The sequence below is a fragment of the Penicillium vulpinum genome (assembly GCF_028829585.1).
Source record: "Penicillium vulpinum strain IBT 29486 chromosome Unknown utg000003l_segment0_segment0, whole genome shotgun sequence".
NCBI classification, from domain to species: domain Eukaryota; kingdom Fungi; phylum Ascomycota; class Eurotiomycetes; order Eurotiales; family Aspergillaceae; genus Penicillium; species Penicillium vulpinum.
In genome coordinates this window covers 1,583,709-1,599,298 of record NW_026643243.1, presented here as the reverse complement: position 1 = coordinate 1,599,298, position 15,590 = coordinate 1,583,709, and the positions used below count along the sequence as shown (strand labels likewise).

The 15,590-nt window shown below is 49.7% G+C and overlaps 8 protein-coding genes across 8 annotated transcripts; 3 read left to right on the top strand and 5 right to left on the bottom strand.

The window, feature by feature from the left end:
• Window positions 1–613: 613 nt before the first annotated feature.
• Window positions 614–1,729, bottom strand: N7479_005720 (pyridoxal 5'-phosphate synthase subunit PdxS; the record flags this gene model as incomplete). The annotated part of the gene is made up of 3 exons (XM_057253416.1): window positions 614–1,243; window positions 1,376–1,558; window positions 1,625–1,729. 3 exons carry the CDS (start codon window positions 1,727–1,729, stop codon window positions 614–616), a joined length of 918 nt encoding a protein of 305 aa, XP_057107278.1.
• A 1,003-nt stretch (window positions 1,730–2,732) lies between these two features.
• N7479_005719 (uncharacterized protein) lies at window positions 2,733–3,359 on the top strand (the record flags this gene model as incomplete). Its single annotated transcript, XM_057253415.1, has 2 exons — window positions 2,733–3,089; window positions 3,207–3,359. The coding sequence occupies 2 exons, from the start codon at window positions 2,733–2,735 to the stop codon at window positions 3,357–3,359; spliced, it is 510 nt and encodes a 169-aa protein (XP_057107277.1).
• A 187-nt stretch (window positions 3,360–3,546) lies between these two features.
• N7479_005718 (origin recognition complex subunit 2) lies at window positions 3,547–5,217 on the bottom strand (the record flags this gene model as incomplete). Its single annotated transcript, XM_057253414.1, has 1 exon — window positions 3,547–5,217. One exon carries the CDS (start codon window positions 5,215–5,217, stop codon window positions 3,547–3,549), a length of 1,671 nt encoding a protein of 556 aa, XP_057107276.1.
• A 730-nt stretch (window positions 5,218–5,947) lies between these two features.
• On the top strand, window positions 5,948–7,401 carry N7479_005717 (bifunctional ornithine acetyltransferase/N-acetylglutamate synthase; the record flags this gene model as incomplete). The annotated part of the gene is made up of 2 exons (XM_057253413.1): window positions 5,948–6,402; window positions 6,474–7,401. 2 exons carry the CDS (start codon window positions 5,948–5,950, stop codon window positions 7,399–7,401), a joined length of 1,383 nt encoding a protein of 460 aa, XP_057107275.1.
• A 538-nt stretch (window positions 7,402–7,939) lies between these two features.
• N7479_005716 (translocon subunit SEC61) lies at window positions 7,940–9,717 on the bottom strand (the record flags this gene model as incomplete). The annotated part of the gene is made up of 5 exons (XM_057253412.1): window positions 9,649–9,717; window positions 9,458–9,558; window positions 9,223–9,390; window positions 8,079–9,154; window positions 7,940–8,021 (listed from the first exon to the last, which is right to left on the bottom strand). Exons 1-5 carry the CDS (start codon window positions 9,656–9,658, stop codon window positions 7,940–7,942), a joined length of 1,437 nt encoding a protein of 478 aa, XP_057107274.1. The 5' UTR covers window positions 9,659–9,717.
• Window positions 9,718–10,199: 482 nt separating this feature from the next.
• Window positions 10,200–11,558, bottom strand: N7479_005715 (uncharacterized protein; the record flags this gene model as incomplete). Its single annotated transcript, XM_057253411.1, has 1 exon — window positions 10,200–11,558. The coding sequence occupies one exon, from the start codon at window positions 11,556–11,558 to the stop codon at window positions 10,200–10,202; it is 1,359 nt and encodes a 452-aa protein (XP_057107273.1).
• A 516-nt stretch (window positions 11,559–12,074) lies between these two features.
• N7479_005714 (putative cyclin) lies at window positions 12,075–13,030 on the top strand (the record flags this gene model as incomplete). Its single annotated transcript, XM_057253410.1, has 2 exons — window positions 12,075–12,326; window positions 12,386–13,030. The coding sequence occupies 2 exons, from the start codon at window positions 12,075–12,077 to the stop codon at window positions 13,028–13,030; spliced, it is 897 nt and encodes a 298-aa protein (XP_057107272.1).
• A 1,443-nt stretch (window positions 13,031–14,473) lies between these two features.
• N7479_005713 (fgaFS/easG family protein) lies at window positions 14,474–15,530 on the bottom strand (the record flags this gene model as incomplete). Its single annotated transcript, XM_057253409.1, has 2 exons — window positions 14,474–14,928; window positions 15,110–15,530. 2 exons carry the CDS (start codon window positions 15,528–15,530, stop codon window positions 14,474–14,476), a joined length of 876 nt encoding a protein of 291 aa, XP_057107271.1.
• Between the last annotated feature and the right edge of the window lie 60 nt (window positions 15,531–15,590).

Genomic DNA, 15,590 nt, shown 5'->3' with positions numbered 1-15,590 from the left:
TTGAACCCAATCACCAAAATCAACTGGCAGAACAGACAATAACAGTATTGTTTTCCACGAATGGGAGCATAAATAAAATACCCCCGATGATTTTTTCCGTGATTTCCCGTTAACGAGCCACCCTCGGAGAGTACGGCGGAGACTACGGCGTGATATTAATGATGACAGCCGACTCCCCGATTGGCTATTTTCTCTAGCTCCGGACTAAAAACGCCAATCTGATTCTTGCTATCGGCACGAATCTCCCCCAGACTCTCGGTAATGGGTGCCTCGGCGCGGGGAGCCTATCAGGTGACATAGCGAGGGTTAGTTTAATCTGCGTTATGCACGACATGCACCAAGGAAATGGCCATGTGGATGGTTTTTGCGAGGTATTATCTCATTCTTATGTTCAAGCCTCGTGAATCAGTGTGCTTTTGGGTCGTAGAAGCATTACATCTAGGCAAATTATAGTCTACATGCAATAGTTCCAAGATTTGCTTTAGAATCATAAATGTATCAAATCGTATAATGTATAGTTATGTCACGTTAGACATCTATTCATGGCTCATGTACAACAAATTTTAGGACACCACAATGATCAAGGCTGAAACAAATGACAAAAAAAATATATTTACCAACCGCGGCCAGCCAACTTATCGGCCTCGGGCAAGTGCTTCACGTTGATACCAACCATAGCCTCACCAAGACCCTCACTGACCTCAGCAAGCATCTTGGCGTCCTTGAAGTGGGTAACAGCCTGCACAATAGCACGGGCACGCTTCTTAGCATCACCAGATTTGAAGATACCAGAGCCAACAAAGACACCATCGCAGCCCAGCTGCATCATAAGCGCCGCATCGGCAGGGGTGGCAACACCACCAGCAGCAAAGTTAACAACGGGGAGACGGCCGAGCTCAGCAGCCTGGCGAACAAGCTCGTAAGGAGCCTCGATCTCACGGGCGAATGCGCGAAGCTCAGGCTCGGGGTCCTGGCTAGCGAGGAGGATACCGCGGGCACGGCTGATTTGCGCATTGACGGTGCGCATGTGCTTAACGGCCTCGACAACATCACCGGTGCCAGCCTCGCCCTTGGTGCGGATCATAGCGGCGCCTTCGGAGATACGGCGCAGGGCCTCGCCGAGGTTGCGGCAGCCGCAGACGAAAGGAACCTTGTAGCCGTGCTTGGTGACGTGGTAGACATCGTCGGCAGGTGTGAGAACCTCAGATTCATCAATGTAATCAACGCCAATGGCTTCCAAAATCTATAGGCAGGCGATTGTTAGTGATGTTATTACTTTTGGGACTTTTTCGCCTCCCCCGCCACCGGGAGATCTTGCTTCCCCTCCATCGACCTGTCTACCCCTCCCCCGCACGGAAATAATGTTGTCACATACCTGGCATTCAACGAAGTGACCGATGCGAGCCTTGGCCATGACGGGAATAGTAACGGCTTCCATAATCTCCTTGATCATACCGGGGTCGGACATGCGTGCGACGCCACCCTCAACGCGGATATCGGCGGGGACACGCTCGAGGGCCATGACGGCAGCAGCACCGGCTTCTTCAGCGATACGGGCCTAGGCAGGAATCTATTAGTCTTTCTATACTTGGATAGTATCGATTCCTTGTTAAAGAGATCATACCTGCTCGGCGTTCACGACGTCCATAATGACGCCACCCTTAAGCATCTGGGCGAGGCCGGCCTTGACAGTGAAGTCATTGCCGGTGGTTCCATTTGTAGCAGCCATTGTGAATTGTGTGATAGTTTTGCTTTAAAAGAAAGGTAGAGAATATGAAAAGAATTGAATTCAAGTGAATTGAAGTGAATAGGAAGAATATAAAGGGAAAAAAAGAAGAGAACAAGAGAACCTTGGTAAGTGAGTCAGTAAAGAAATACGCTTTTCCCCAAAGTTACTCGCCTCAGGCCAATCACGCTCAAAGCGCCCCTCGCCAGCTCCGCAGATCCCTGGGCAGTTCGACTGTTTCCGTTTCCCGAGGAGATCCCATGTCTCCGGTGAAGAAACAGACCGCCTGCTGTCTAGGTAATTTTGGCTTCTGGGCCTCGGAAGATTTTGGCATTAGTCATTTTGTTACATTGGCGCTTGGCTCTTGGACTTGGCCCTTGGCATTAATGTGACTGCCTAATTTAGTAGGTGAGGTGGCTTTTCTATCGTAGATGGAAAGATAGTACGCAGTAGTTAGATGCAGTTATGTATATTGATGCCCACCCAGGTAGGGGGCCCTTTCCGATTTTGGACTGACTCATCACTGACATTAGACTTTATCCTATTCAGGCAGGAGAGTTGTTTTAAGCATAACTGGGTATCACCGATGGGGCTACATATGTAAGTATATAAACCCACGTCTGCACCTGCATATAGATTTTTCAGTACATCGTACATCTGTGGACGTACGGTCGAGAATTCATATGTACTCTATATGTACATTGCTGTATTTGATCTAGTATTCATATGCATCCCTAAATGCCTATACATCTCCCAATAATCATAATACACATAGCATAATCTAATAATCAATCCAGTGAGTGAAATGTAGGCTATACAATAAGAAAAACAACCTTTAAACGTCAAAAAAGAGCCTCAATCCTTCAGGATCCATCCATGGATGAGCTCATATATGACGTCACCGGCTATCCTTATCGGCCAAGGGATATCATCTCCAATCCCAAACCACACCAAATCTGACTCTCAAACTCCCTCAATTGCAAGAGGGACAATCAGCACAGACACGATGTCATTCAAACTATTCACTCACCAACCTGCCACTCTCCTTCGGCTGGGTCTAGGGGTTGGCATCGGTCTCTCTGCTGCAACTATGCACCCCTTGTCACCCTTCCGCGCCGTCCCAATGAAATGCGAGTACGCCGTGCCTCAGCAATCTGTCTTCAACAAAGATTCAGGGTGGGCTGTAAACTCCGCCGAATCTGTGGGCCAGAAGCAGCGCAGCGGGCAGACTGGGCTGTTGGACGCGGAGACGATGCGCCAGGTTAGTTTGGGGAGTGTATTGGGCCTTGTTGCTGGTGTTGGATTGAGGGCATTTTCGAAGGCTTTGGTTGTTATTTTGGGTATGGCGGTTGTCCTTATTGAGGTATGTATGAGCTTTTTCCAGGAACTTGGGCTTTCCATTGGCCTTGTTTTGCTGTCCGAGGTTATAGGCTGCGGTTATGCTTGTTAACGGTATGCTGATGCTTCTTCTCGATCATAGTACGCTGCGTCTAAAGGGTACAATGTTCTTCCGATCAATCGAATTCAAAAATATGTTAAGCGTGTTGACTTGCGTCGCGCGATGAGGGAAAAACGGCCGTTCAAGATGAGTTTCGGCGCTATGATGGCGATGGCGGCGTTTGCGAATTTCTAGGTTTTATCTATTCGGTTAAGACGGAAATATAACGCTACTTGTAAATACACTCAAGCAACGTCAAGTTGGACTTCGCCAATTGACAAGGGCTGTTGGACGCCCCGATTAGAATTGGTAAAAAGTTCATTCGTACAGGGGTATCATAAGTCTTGATCTATTTCACACCAAATATAAGGGGAAATCTACGCTACCCCAACACCAGATCCTCCAGCACGCCCTCCATTTCATCGCGGGACAGTGGCACACCTAGAATCTCCATACCGCTTGCATCCATGCGCGAAGTGATCATCTGGTGGTCGTGGAACTCCTTCAGCAGGGTACGGAACATCATCTCTGAAGAAGCTACAAACTCTTCTGTTGCTTTCTGATAAAGGAGACGGAACTCAATACCAGTTTCATCGCCAGCCTTGCCAGCGGTCTCTGCGCTTTCATCATCTGACTGGTGACCGTCGTCCAGTAGAGTGATCAGTTCTGTTAGTAGGAGACGGTACAGGTTGCGTGCATTTTCGGGAAGACTCTTGAGCACAAAGCCCACGCCATCTTTCCCGCCGACGCGGCGGCCCTTGCGTCCGAGGAGAGCGTTGACCTCCTCGACGACGTCGACCTCCGCCGAGAATGGCAGGAAGGTTGTACAGTCGTGGAAGACGAGATTCAGTTGATCACGCAGACTGATATCCCACATGACCGGGAAGTTGGGGGTATCGGCTGTGACTAGGAGGCGTATGAGCGGTGTTGCAGCCAGACGAGCAAGGAGCGCTTGGTTGGCTGCGCGGCGGAGAGGCGGGGCATCAATAGAGTTGATCAAAACGGTGACGGGCTCTTCATGCGACTTGAGTGCAGATTGTAGTAGCTCGAGGACCTCGGTTGGCTGTGCGCCAAGCTTGGATGGTGCATCATCACCCATTACGGCCGTGACGATCGTGGCGAAGATTGATCTGATGGAGATGCCTGGTGTGTAACCATTGACCATTACAATAGTTGGAGTCGTAGTGGCGGATAAGTGGTAGTTGTAGATCCACTCCGCGAATTGATCCATCAGCTTGCGCTTGGAGCCGTAGCCAAATAGGCAGATGTTGAAACCTTCATTGAATTCGAATGCCCACTGCGGGAAAGATCGGTGGTGCAAGGACTGGAGATATTCCTTTTCTTCCTTGCAAGGATCATCATATTGACCAAGTTTCTCAAAATATTCCTCATGTGTTAAAAGCGGTACTTTGTTGAGAGTGGCATTTGATGTCTTGACAGGACCGGCGCGGTTCTGGAAAAAGTATCGCTCGTGTGCAGGAAGCTCGCCTTCCGGTGTCGGGGAGCGCTTATTTCTCGCACCTTTCGGTCGCCCTGCACGGCGCTTTGGTTGTTTCACTCCCTTTTCCGGAGCCTCTTCTGCGCCTTCAGGTTCTATGCTCTCCGCTAGATCCTGACCCGCTTTCTCCGTGTCTGGCTCATCTCCATTTAAGATTTCTTCTGCTAGTCGTTCCGATCCATCCCAAGATGCATCTTCGTCTTGCTCGAACAGCACTCGTGCGCTCTTCTTCCGCGCAGATCGATCTGCGTTCTTAACTCGAGACGGGGTCGCTGCGATTGCAGACTTAGGCTTTGTAGGTGTAGCGAACAAGCCACGGGCCTTAGATTTGTGGGTAGGTGTTTTCAGCCCAGACTGTTGTAATGGCGTAGCGGAGACACCGTTGGCCTTTTTGGGTGTTGATTGGCCTCGTGCTGATGGGGGAAGCTCGTAGGAGGCATCGCCGCTGGGCGCGTGGCCGTTCAGGGCGCTATTGGATTGTTCTAGGGCTGTTCGTCTTCTCTTTGGGGTCGAAACAGGCGGCTGATCGCCGGCATCTGAGAGCTTACGCTTCATGACGTGTCTAGTCAGATTACAGTCACATAGACGCGAAGGGTAAAGGAAGTAACAGTACCATCAGATCCGGAGAATGTGCACAGGGTCGCGACGCAAGGGGCTTCCAAGGTTGGTAAATTTGAGATCTCGTAATTGTAGGGAGCTGCAGGTCTAACACTGGAATGTAAGTATTAAGGACTTAATTGGATCTGGAGGTGCTTCCAAGGTTGAAGGAATTAAATTGGAGTCGGATAGGTTTCTCCGACTCCGCGTTTCCAGGTATACCAGCGATTATCGACTACACTGTCTTCAATTAAAAACAATTGGCGAGGTTTTACCTCATTTTGTCCCCTCCTTTCTAATTTGTACTGATTTGTACACGTGGACAAAAGTCCTACTTGATTTTTATCCCAGAGGGCTGGACCAAAAAAGTCGCGCAAGTCATGTGAGAAAATTCACTGAACAGACTAAATTCTAATTTCCGATGTAGTAACTACTCAATAAATACCTAAGTAGAAACCAAACCATCGAATTCTTCTGTACATCAATTGTCTCCCATACGTTAATTGCAGTGGGCTCATACCGCGCAGGTAGTTGCCGAGTGGGGAGCTCCCGAGACCGGCTACTTTTTTCCCCTTGACTCACGAGGTTTGACTCACGAGAACACCACCCCTCATAAAGAGCCGGTGTATAGCAAATCTAGCAACTGCTATAGACAGAACTCATGGTTCCAACTACTCAATCCGTCACTATGGCCACCTCCCTCGCCCGCATGCTCAAGGGCCAAGTCCGATGCTACTCCGCACCGCTGGATATGGCCATTCCAGCCTCCAAACAGCGCTATATCCCCACAACCGGCACCTATCCCCAGGGCTTCCGGGTATCTAGCACCCATGTGGGTGTCAAGGCCTCCAACACGCGCTTCCCAGATCTGGCACTGATCGCCTCCGATACCCCATGCTCAGCCGCGGCAGTGTTCACAACCAACAAGTTCCAGGCTGCGCCAGTTCAAGTGAGCAGGAAAACCCTGCAAAGCCGTAAAGGCAATGGCATCCGCGCTGTCGTAATAAACTCAGGCTGCGCCAATGCCGTCACCGGTAAGGGCGGCCTGGAGGACGCCGTGCAGATGGGAAGAAAAGTAGATGAGTGCAGCGGTGTCGAGAACGACAGCTCGCTAGTGATGAGCACTGGTGTCATCGGACAACGGTAAATCCCACCTCAGTTGCATAATCCACCCCAGGGAATTCCCATAACTAACCAGACAACCAATTTGCCAGCCTCCCGATCTCTAAGATCCTCGACCAGATCCCAACAGCGCACTCAACCCTAGCCTCCACACATGAAGCCTGGCTTACCACAGCTCGCGCAATCTGCACAACAGACACCTTCCCCAAGCTCCTCTCGCGCACCTTCACCCTCCCCTCCTCGCCAGACCGCACCTACCGCCTCGCAGGCATGACCAAAGGCGCAGGCATGATCCACCCGAACATGGCGACACTGCTAGGTGTACTCTGCACCGATGCCGCCGTCGAGCCCGCAGCGCTGCAGTCGATCCTGAAACACGCCGTGTCGCGATCCTTCAACTCGATCTCCATTGACGGCGACACGAGCACGAACGACACGATCGCAGTGCTGGCGAACGGTGCTGCAGGCGGCGAGACTGTGCGCGCGCCGGCCGCGTCTGCCAGCGCAGACTACACCGCGCTGCAGGGCGTTGTGACCGATTTCGCACAGGAGCTATCGCAGCTGGTGGTGCGGGACGGTGAGGGCGCTACTAAGTTTGTTACTGTGCGCGTGCGTAACTCGCCAGATTATGAGTCTGGGCGACAGATTGCTTCGACTATTGCGCGCTCACCGCTGGTTAAGACTGCTCTTTATGGTAAGGATGCCAACTGGGGCCGGATCCTTTGTGCGGTGGGTTATTCGCAGGGTGTTGCTGACGGAACTGTTGTTCCTGAGCGGACCTCTGTTAGCTTCCGTCCTGTTGATGGAAGTGATGTCCTGAAGCTGTTGGTCAATGGAGAGCCTGAGGCTGTTGACGAGAACCGAGCCAGTGAGATTTTGCAGAATGAGGATCTTGAGATCGAGGTTGATCTTGGTGGCGGTGAACAGGGAGCTGCTGGATGTGGTGGTGAAGATGCTGTTTATTGGTTCTGTGATTTCAGTCACGAGTATGTGACTATCAACGGTGATTACCGGACTTAAAAAATATATGTTCTTAGCGACAGTGGAAGTTGATGAATCAAGAAAGTTATTTCGGTGTTAAGGGAGTTGAGTGCGAGGATGCTGAGAGTACAAGGAAGTGTAGTTGGATCAAGTATTAATGTGAACGAGTTCAGGATCATGGAAAATTGAATATAAGATTTTGGTTTTTCTAGACACATATGGTTACAAGACCCTAGACAGGGCACTCTTCATCGCTGGACACCGTCTATAGAGTGATATTAGACCCATATGCCTTTACACATTGGCGACATAGGATGTTGACATTGACACTTTTGTGTCGACGTGCAGAGACTTCCGGAGAGGACGCCTCGGATGTTCATCGACAGGTTGATCAACCTGCACGACTGAATATCAAGCGTTATGATTCTAATTCAGCCAAACAGACGGCGCTGATCTATTCACCAAAAAAGTATAACGAAGAGCGAACAGTAGAAAAAGACAGAAAAGTAAACAGAGAGATTGCAAAGGACTGATGTGATCCTATGTCATGCTGCTCGTGAAAATAGGGCAGTCTTGTTTAGCTGCCAGGGACGAGGCCCTTGAGGCCAGCGCCAATGTCACCCTCACGGGCAGCAATTTCAAAGTAACCGTAGATGATGCTATATTGAGCTGTTAGCTGGGATGAATGCAATTGATAAATAAATGGAACCACTTACGTGACGGCAAGAAGAATGCCAGTACCGCTGCCGAGGGCACCCATAAGGTCGGAGGCGACGGATAGAGCACCAATGCAAGCACCACCGAAAGCAGCGGCAGTAGGGATAACGCGCTTCAGCTCCTTGTACATGCTCTGCTCACGGTGACCAGACATGACGAGACCCTGGTCCTTGAGCTGCTTGGCAACGTCACGGGGAGCGGAGCCGGAAACCTCAATCCAAGTCTTGGAGAAGAGGGCGCATGCAACAAGCATGAAGGTGATGTAGACAGCAGTGTGGATGGGGTCGAGAAGAGCCTCCTTGAAGTTGAGAGGAGGTGACATGTAGTAAGCAATACCCGAGGCGGCGTAAAGCTGAGCAGATCCCTCACGGGGCTCCCAAACTCCGAGAAGCTGGACCAGGATGTTCTCGGAGAAGCGAGAGTACAGCATCTGACTGATAAGGAAGATGTTGGAGCACAGAGCGGACTGGAGCATGATGGGCATGTTGGAGGTGTAGAAGAGGCGGACGGGGTACGAGCCGCGCATGCCACGCTGGCGGGAAGACTTGACGGGGATCTCAACACGGAAGCCCTGCAGGTAGATAACAGCGGCAAAGACAAGAAGAGTAGCCAAGAGGTTCATGACGTTGGGCAGGTTCTGGCGGTAGAACGCCTCGTACAGGGCGCGCTGCTTATCGGGCCAGGTCAGGAGCAGGTGGAACAGAGCGATAATAGCGCCCTCAAACTCGGGGCCACGGCCGGTGTTGATAGTCGTGGGGGAGAAGGCCTTCCAGACAATGGACTCGCAAATGTTGGTGGCAATGAACAGGGAGATGCCGCTGCCCAGTCCGTAGCCCTTCTGGAGAAGCTCGTCGAGTAAAATAACAACAAGACCAGCTACAACCAGTTGGACAATCAGGAGAACACAGATACCAGCACCGAGGTCGCTGGGCTGGCCGTAGAGACCAGTCAGGACGTAAACACAGGCCTGGCCGAAGGAGAGAATGATAGCGAAGAGCTTCTGCGCAGTCTGGTAGAGCTCGCGGTCGGTCTTCAAGTCGAGGTTGACATCAATGAGGTGGGTACCGGCAAGGAGCTGGAGAACGATATGGGTCAGTACAATTGCCATGAATACTGAAAATAGAGTGTCCTGGAATCGCATACCTGGAAGACCATGCCGGAGGAAATAATAGGGGTGATACCCAGCTCCATCAGAGTACCACGGTTACTGGCCAGCATCATACGGAGCCAGTACAGGGGGTCAGAGGTGTCGGAGGAGACAATGCCGTAAAGAGGCATCTGACTCATGACCAAGAAGATCATCAAAGTTAACTGCAACGAAATTCCATTAGGATTCAAGCTGACTTCGCGCGGAGAGAGTAGATTTAGGGCGACATACACCAGTCCACATCAACTTCTGGTTGAAGGGGACCTTAGTCTCAGGAGCTGCCACCTCCGGGAGGAGGGGCGTGAAGGGCTTGATCAAGTCAAGGAAGCGTACTATATTCCTCCATCAGTATTTGACGCTCAATTGAGGGCGATTCGAGACGGATTGTCGCGACATGTGAGACGAGGGTTCGGGGGACTCACGGCCGCTCATGGTGGCTATCTTCCTCCCAATCCGTTAAAGAAGTAAAGAAAGCTGGAGTCGAAAACCAGCGAAAGGAAAGTGGAATATTAAGAAAAAAATAAAACAAAAGGAGAAAAGGTGAGGTTGTCGAAAAGATGGGGGAGGAGGAGGGAAGAAGAAGACAGAAGTTCGTTGGCCACTTTTCGCTTCCGCGCTAATTAAGGCCACTTGGTCTTCGCCGCAACAACCAACTTGGTGACTCAACCAAAAAAAAGATCAGGGTATTTGAAGATATTTGCACTAATATGAGTTCCGATTCAATTCCCCGGAGCTTTTTTTACCCCAGCTAGTCTTTCAATTCCGATGTGTTGAGCAACCCCAAAAACAGGGCTCCAAGCTATCCCCACATTCCAGAGGCCACGGTACTAATAACGCGATCGGTACCCCGTGTAGCTGGGGTTTTTACAACATACGGGGTTCATGTGAATAAATATTTGAACCGTCTTGGTCCTGTAAATATATACCAGCATTCTATAAAGAGTATCGTAGTATTGTCAAAAGAAAATCTAGTTCAAACTTCAACGAGACCCAGGCAATCATCAATGATTACCTCGAGCTCTCCCAGTCGTGTCTTCAGACCCCGGTTCTCATCTTGCAGAATACCCATGACACTCCATGCCTCGGAGGCGGGCACTCCATAGCAGTTGTTGCAATTAGACGTATTGTTACCACCAGTGAAAGAGCTACCTAAACGCGTTGAAGCAAGACCCTTCAACACTCGATCGTATGCCGATGAGCGTGGAGGTGGTGGTGCACTCGTGACCGCGACCAGGTTCTTCTGGATTGTAGGTGTTGGCATCGGGCCCGTCGGCGTAGACAGAGCGATCTGCGACATGTTGGGAGATGGTGCTGTCAGCGTGGAGGTGGGAGACTCGAGACCCTCACGCTGGGAGAAGATGCTATCGGCAACACTCTCGTCACCGGACTCAAAGCCCGAGTCGCTGGTGAAGGTGCTGTGACTAGCACGCTTGCCTCCACGCCGAGGAGTTTGGAGTGCCATAGAAGGCACGTCGTCATCTTGATGTACAGTACGGATTCCACAACTGCGACTGTGGGATTCTTCAGCCTTCCGCATTTGTCTCTCTTGCTCCAATTCCTCGGCCATGGCCTGCATGGCTTTCTCTTGATCAAGCACCTTGGCGGCCACGCCGTCTAGTTGCATCTTGAGATGATCGACTCTAGCACGAGTCTCTTCGAGCTCCTCCTGCTTTTCATTCTTATCCACCAGTGCCTGGTGCATGGCGAAGGTACGCTGCTTATAGGCCTCCTGCATGCGTCGTAACACTTTGTCGGCGTGATCTCGTAGGGCATCTAGTGCCTCATCGTCGGTATCATCCAATTCAGGTAGTGAGAGAGCGGCACTGATGTCCAGGTTCAAGAACTCATCATCTGCTGGTTCCGGGAAGTTGGGTCTGCTTGGTTGTCGGCGCAGACCGAAGAATGAAAACCGATTTGTAGGAGTCGAGTTCTGCCTCATATGTGACGTGGATGGGGGAGATGGACGGGAATCCAATCCGGTCACAGCTGAAACACTGTTGGTGCCCATTTTCAGTCCCAACTCGACTGGATCTGATTTCCCCTGAAACCAATCAGACAAGACCCTGGCTCTTGCTTCGAACTTCTTCTTCGGGAATGTTTCCGTCCAAGGGGTACTCTTCGGGCCTGATATTGTGTGGCTGGTGCCCTCCTCAAAGAGTGGTGGCCGTGCAATATATTCGGTGTTTGCCCGACGATGTGAAGGCGGATTGTTAAAGTGATTCCGCGAGGTTAAATGGACCGCCGATCTTGGGGGCGTCAAGGCAACGGTCTCGCGAGGCGGCGTCCCATCGGAATGTAGGGTGACAGGTGCGTGAGATATATTGGGAGACATGTTCTGAGAGGGTATATTGACAAAAGAAGCAGACAGGATGAAAATGCCACGTCAATTTGGGCCCAATGTGGCGTTGGTGTGCAACTTTGGGGGGATATGCAGTAGGGGGAGGTATGAAGGCTGATCGAGGATGAAATAGACCCCTGTGATATGTTCAAGATAAAACAAAAAGAGTGTATACTACTAGGTAGTTTGAATGTGTTTTCGATGTTTCACGGTGTTGAGTTGTAACTCTTTTTAGAATTTGAAACCAAAATCCCAAGAAAGCATTGGCGACAGGAAAACAAGAGGCTGGGGAAATAAATAGCGGTGGCTGGCCTAGAGCTCTCTCCACCTCCAATGATCCACCACGTCTTCCTTTCCAATCTGATTAATTATAGCAATTAGTATTGCCTCCCACTAGACTTGTTTCGAGTTTGATATCGTCATCATCTAATTTCGTCTTCCCGCTCCCGCTGTGCATGGTTTCAGCTGCACGACGATCTGCGTCATTGCACGTTTCTGCAAAATCTCATCATGGCTCACAGCGGTCTGAAGCATCTATCCAATGCCCTGGCAACGCCTGACCAACTGTCAAACTCTTCATCCTCGATCGACAATGTTCCATCTGATCTCGAAACCTCCATTCGTTGCGCCGGTGCCCAGCTCACTCAAGCCGCCGGCGTTCTCCTACACTTGTCGCAAGATATCATCGCCCAGGCGGTCGTGATCTTCACGCGTTTTTGGCTTGGCGCTGAAGGAGGCAGCTTGCGAATCTACTCGGCTAAGGTAAGACCAGCTTTAGGCACCCTCGACCTTTTTTTTATCTAATCCACTAATCTGAGCAGGATGTATCCGCTGCAGCCTTGTACCTGACGGCTAAGCTTTCCTTCCAACCAACCTCTCCACGCTCCGTCCTCAACGTCTACACACTCCTCCTGTCGCAGAATGCATCACCCTTGTGGTTTGTGAAGCAGAGCGGGGCTCCTGAAACCCCTCCTTCCCCCGAAAGCTATATCCTGTCCGAGGGAGGCTACCAGTCCGCTCGGCTAGTCCTCCTCCGCACCGAAACGATTATCCTCCGTACTCTCGGCTTTGATACACATGTCGCTCTACCACACACCATCGCTTTGACATATCTTCAAACTTTGGGTGTAGCAAAGCCTGCTGTGGCTCAACGGGTCATCCAACACCTCAATGCGGCGCTACTCTCACCCCAACTTCTTTATGTCACCCACCAACCAAATGCTCTAGCTGTGGCTGCTATCTATCTCGCTTCACGTGAGGAGGAGGTCAAGCTTGTGGATGGTGAGTGGTGGGAAGTCTTTGATGTTGATCGTGAAGAGCTGGGCTTTTTGGTCGTAGGCATGAAGAGTACAGAGGGCTTTATGCGGGCAGAGGTCAGTCGTTGGAAGAACAAAGCTATTCCAATGGTAGTGGATGAAGTGGATGCCGAAATTGAGCGACGGCAAATGATGGAGGAGGGTGAATGAATGTGCTTTGATTTTCGCCGAGAATATCAAATTCCAAGATCGAAGGTCTACTGGGAAGGATATTTTGGTAGAAGCTAACAAGCTATCTACTCAATTATCTACTACGGGGTGGCAGCAATGCTGCATATTCACGGAAGATCTAACAGCCAGAAGGCTTGTGAGATTCTGCTCTGCTCCCGGAAGGAATGCCAACGATACCCAACACTAAACGACCTCGTCTCTGCGGATGTGGCCGGCCATGCGGCCAGAAGATTAGCTGTTTCCACAGCTTTTGGCAATCATCATGGAATCCCGCGGCCTGACGAGCTGAATCTATATGTTCCATGCATACCATATCTTCTCTGATGGCCGTAACAACCAAAGTAGATGTACGAGTGCTATTCCGAAATTCAACTGACAAGACAGCTAGGTAAAATTTGAGAGGTATTGGGTTGTACACATATATGGATATGTATGCTTACAAAGTACAAACTCGAGAAAAAGAAGAAAACTTGCTTTATGTCTTGATTTTCATTAACAAAGTAATTGTAATTATCTGATGGGATACTCCGAGAAATATAAAATTGGAGCATACAAGGTTTATCAATGGGGAAAAAGGAAAAATGCAATCACTTGTAAGACTTTCCAATTACAGCTATATAGATTTATCTAAATTTACCGTAAAAGTTCTTCATAATTGAAGAGTCAATGCGTTCTAAGATGGGAATAAGCTGAAGGGTTTATGCGCAAAGATGGTAACATCACACTGCGCCAAGCGAGCCGCCAACTGTGCCCAGGGCCACAGGAGTGTTTTAGATTTTCTTAAAATTGATATATATTGCTCAAAAGTCTTATCAATAGCTATCGAATGATAATGAAATCAAATAACAACGTGGTTGTTGAGATATATAGTTGTAAAATATCGCATTTACTATGTTTTAATACGTTACTTTGTACCCCGTACTCCGTACATGGATATCTATAGGGTCCATTTTAACTACGGAGTACCCTACCTGGACAACCCGAGATCAAATCCCGCTTTTGTAGATTTGAACAGTGAATAATATGACTGGAATGATATATACATATGTATTTTTTACCATATAAAATGGCCATACTAATGGATTAGAGTACCACGTGATTTAATTGAAATTATGGTAATTTATGTGCGAGTGATCCGCATTTCCCCAGGAAATGAGTTTTCCACATACTCCCGAGAGGGTCACATACTTTTATATAAGATACTCCATAGTTTATGCAAACATTGAAATTATCCATAGATGTACACACTGAACTACATTAAGTTGTAAGAACTAGGTGCAGAGTTGAGAATCAGAACATAAAGTTTAAAGTACACAGAATGGAACAATAAACAGTTTAGGCATTGAGAATTCAAGTCTTCAAGTTTTGACTTAGGTATAGTACTGCAAGTAAAATTGGAAAATTGGAGATTTGCTATAACCCTCACTCACCCAGTCGCTCCCACGCCCCTCTGTTATCGTGCGCAAAAAGATCCAGTGTCCTAGGGGCCCGGCCCGTCACCTTCTCCACAGTAGCGTTCATACGAGTTTCGAATCCCGTGGATGCAGCGGTTTCCAAGTTCGTCAGGAAGCGAGCATAGTATTCAGAGACCCCAACGCTGACCAACCCTTCGTACCGCTGGTCCCCAGACAACTTAATGTGCTCAATAGGACGATCCAGCGCGGCGGAAAGTTTCTCGGCCACCTCATCGTAGGTCAACAACTCTGGCCCTAACACACGGTGGTCGCAATTGTGCGATTGGGGATCTGTGATAGCCCGAAATGCGACTGCAGCAATATCAATAGCACTCACAAAGGGAATTTTCCCTTCGCCGCATGCTGTATAGATCTTGTCCTGATCCCGGATGAGAGTGCTAGGAGCCTCGTCGGAGAGGTTCTCTATAGGGTGAAGTGATTCAATGATTAGCAAGCGTACAAAATGGCTTCTGGGTGTACTGGGACCTCCAAAGTATTAGGCGGAATTTTATACCCCTACATTTAAGGCGGTATATGATAGTACAAAAGTGTCGCTCAATAGTCTGGAGGTCCCACTATAGATTTTTCGCTCAGGTATACATACCCATAAACCAACTAGGTCGAAGCACACAGTAATCGACTCCCGTTTCTAGGAAATGCTGCCATACCATCCCCATACCCGGCCGCGACGGCTCAGCGGAGCTGCCTGCCACTAGCACAAACCTTCCCACCCCATATTCCTTACGGGCATAGTCGATAAACTCGTTCATTGGCTTCCAGGGCTCGGCGACCAGTGGTTCCATGAGATAGATAGCCGAGATAGACCCGCCCTCTGCGAAGCGGTATTGGAAGGGTTCCTTCCAGGTGGACTTGTCCAGCCAGTCAAATTTGACAGCAGGCATACCGGAGGGGGCAGCGGAGGGACCGCGACGAGAGGCCAGCAAAAATGTAATGTTTTCATTTTGAAGGAAGCGGGCTAGGCGGACTGAGGTCTTACCTGTGCCGCCGGTAAGAAGGACTCGCATACTTACGGTGTGCTTTTTGAGTAGATTGAGGAGTTTTTGGTTCTTCGAAAACTCGCAATA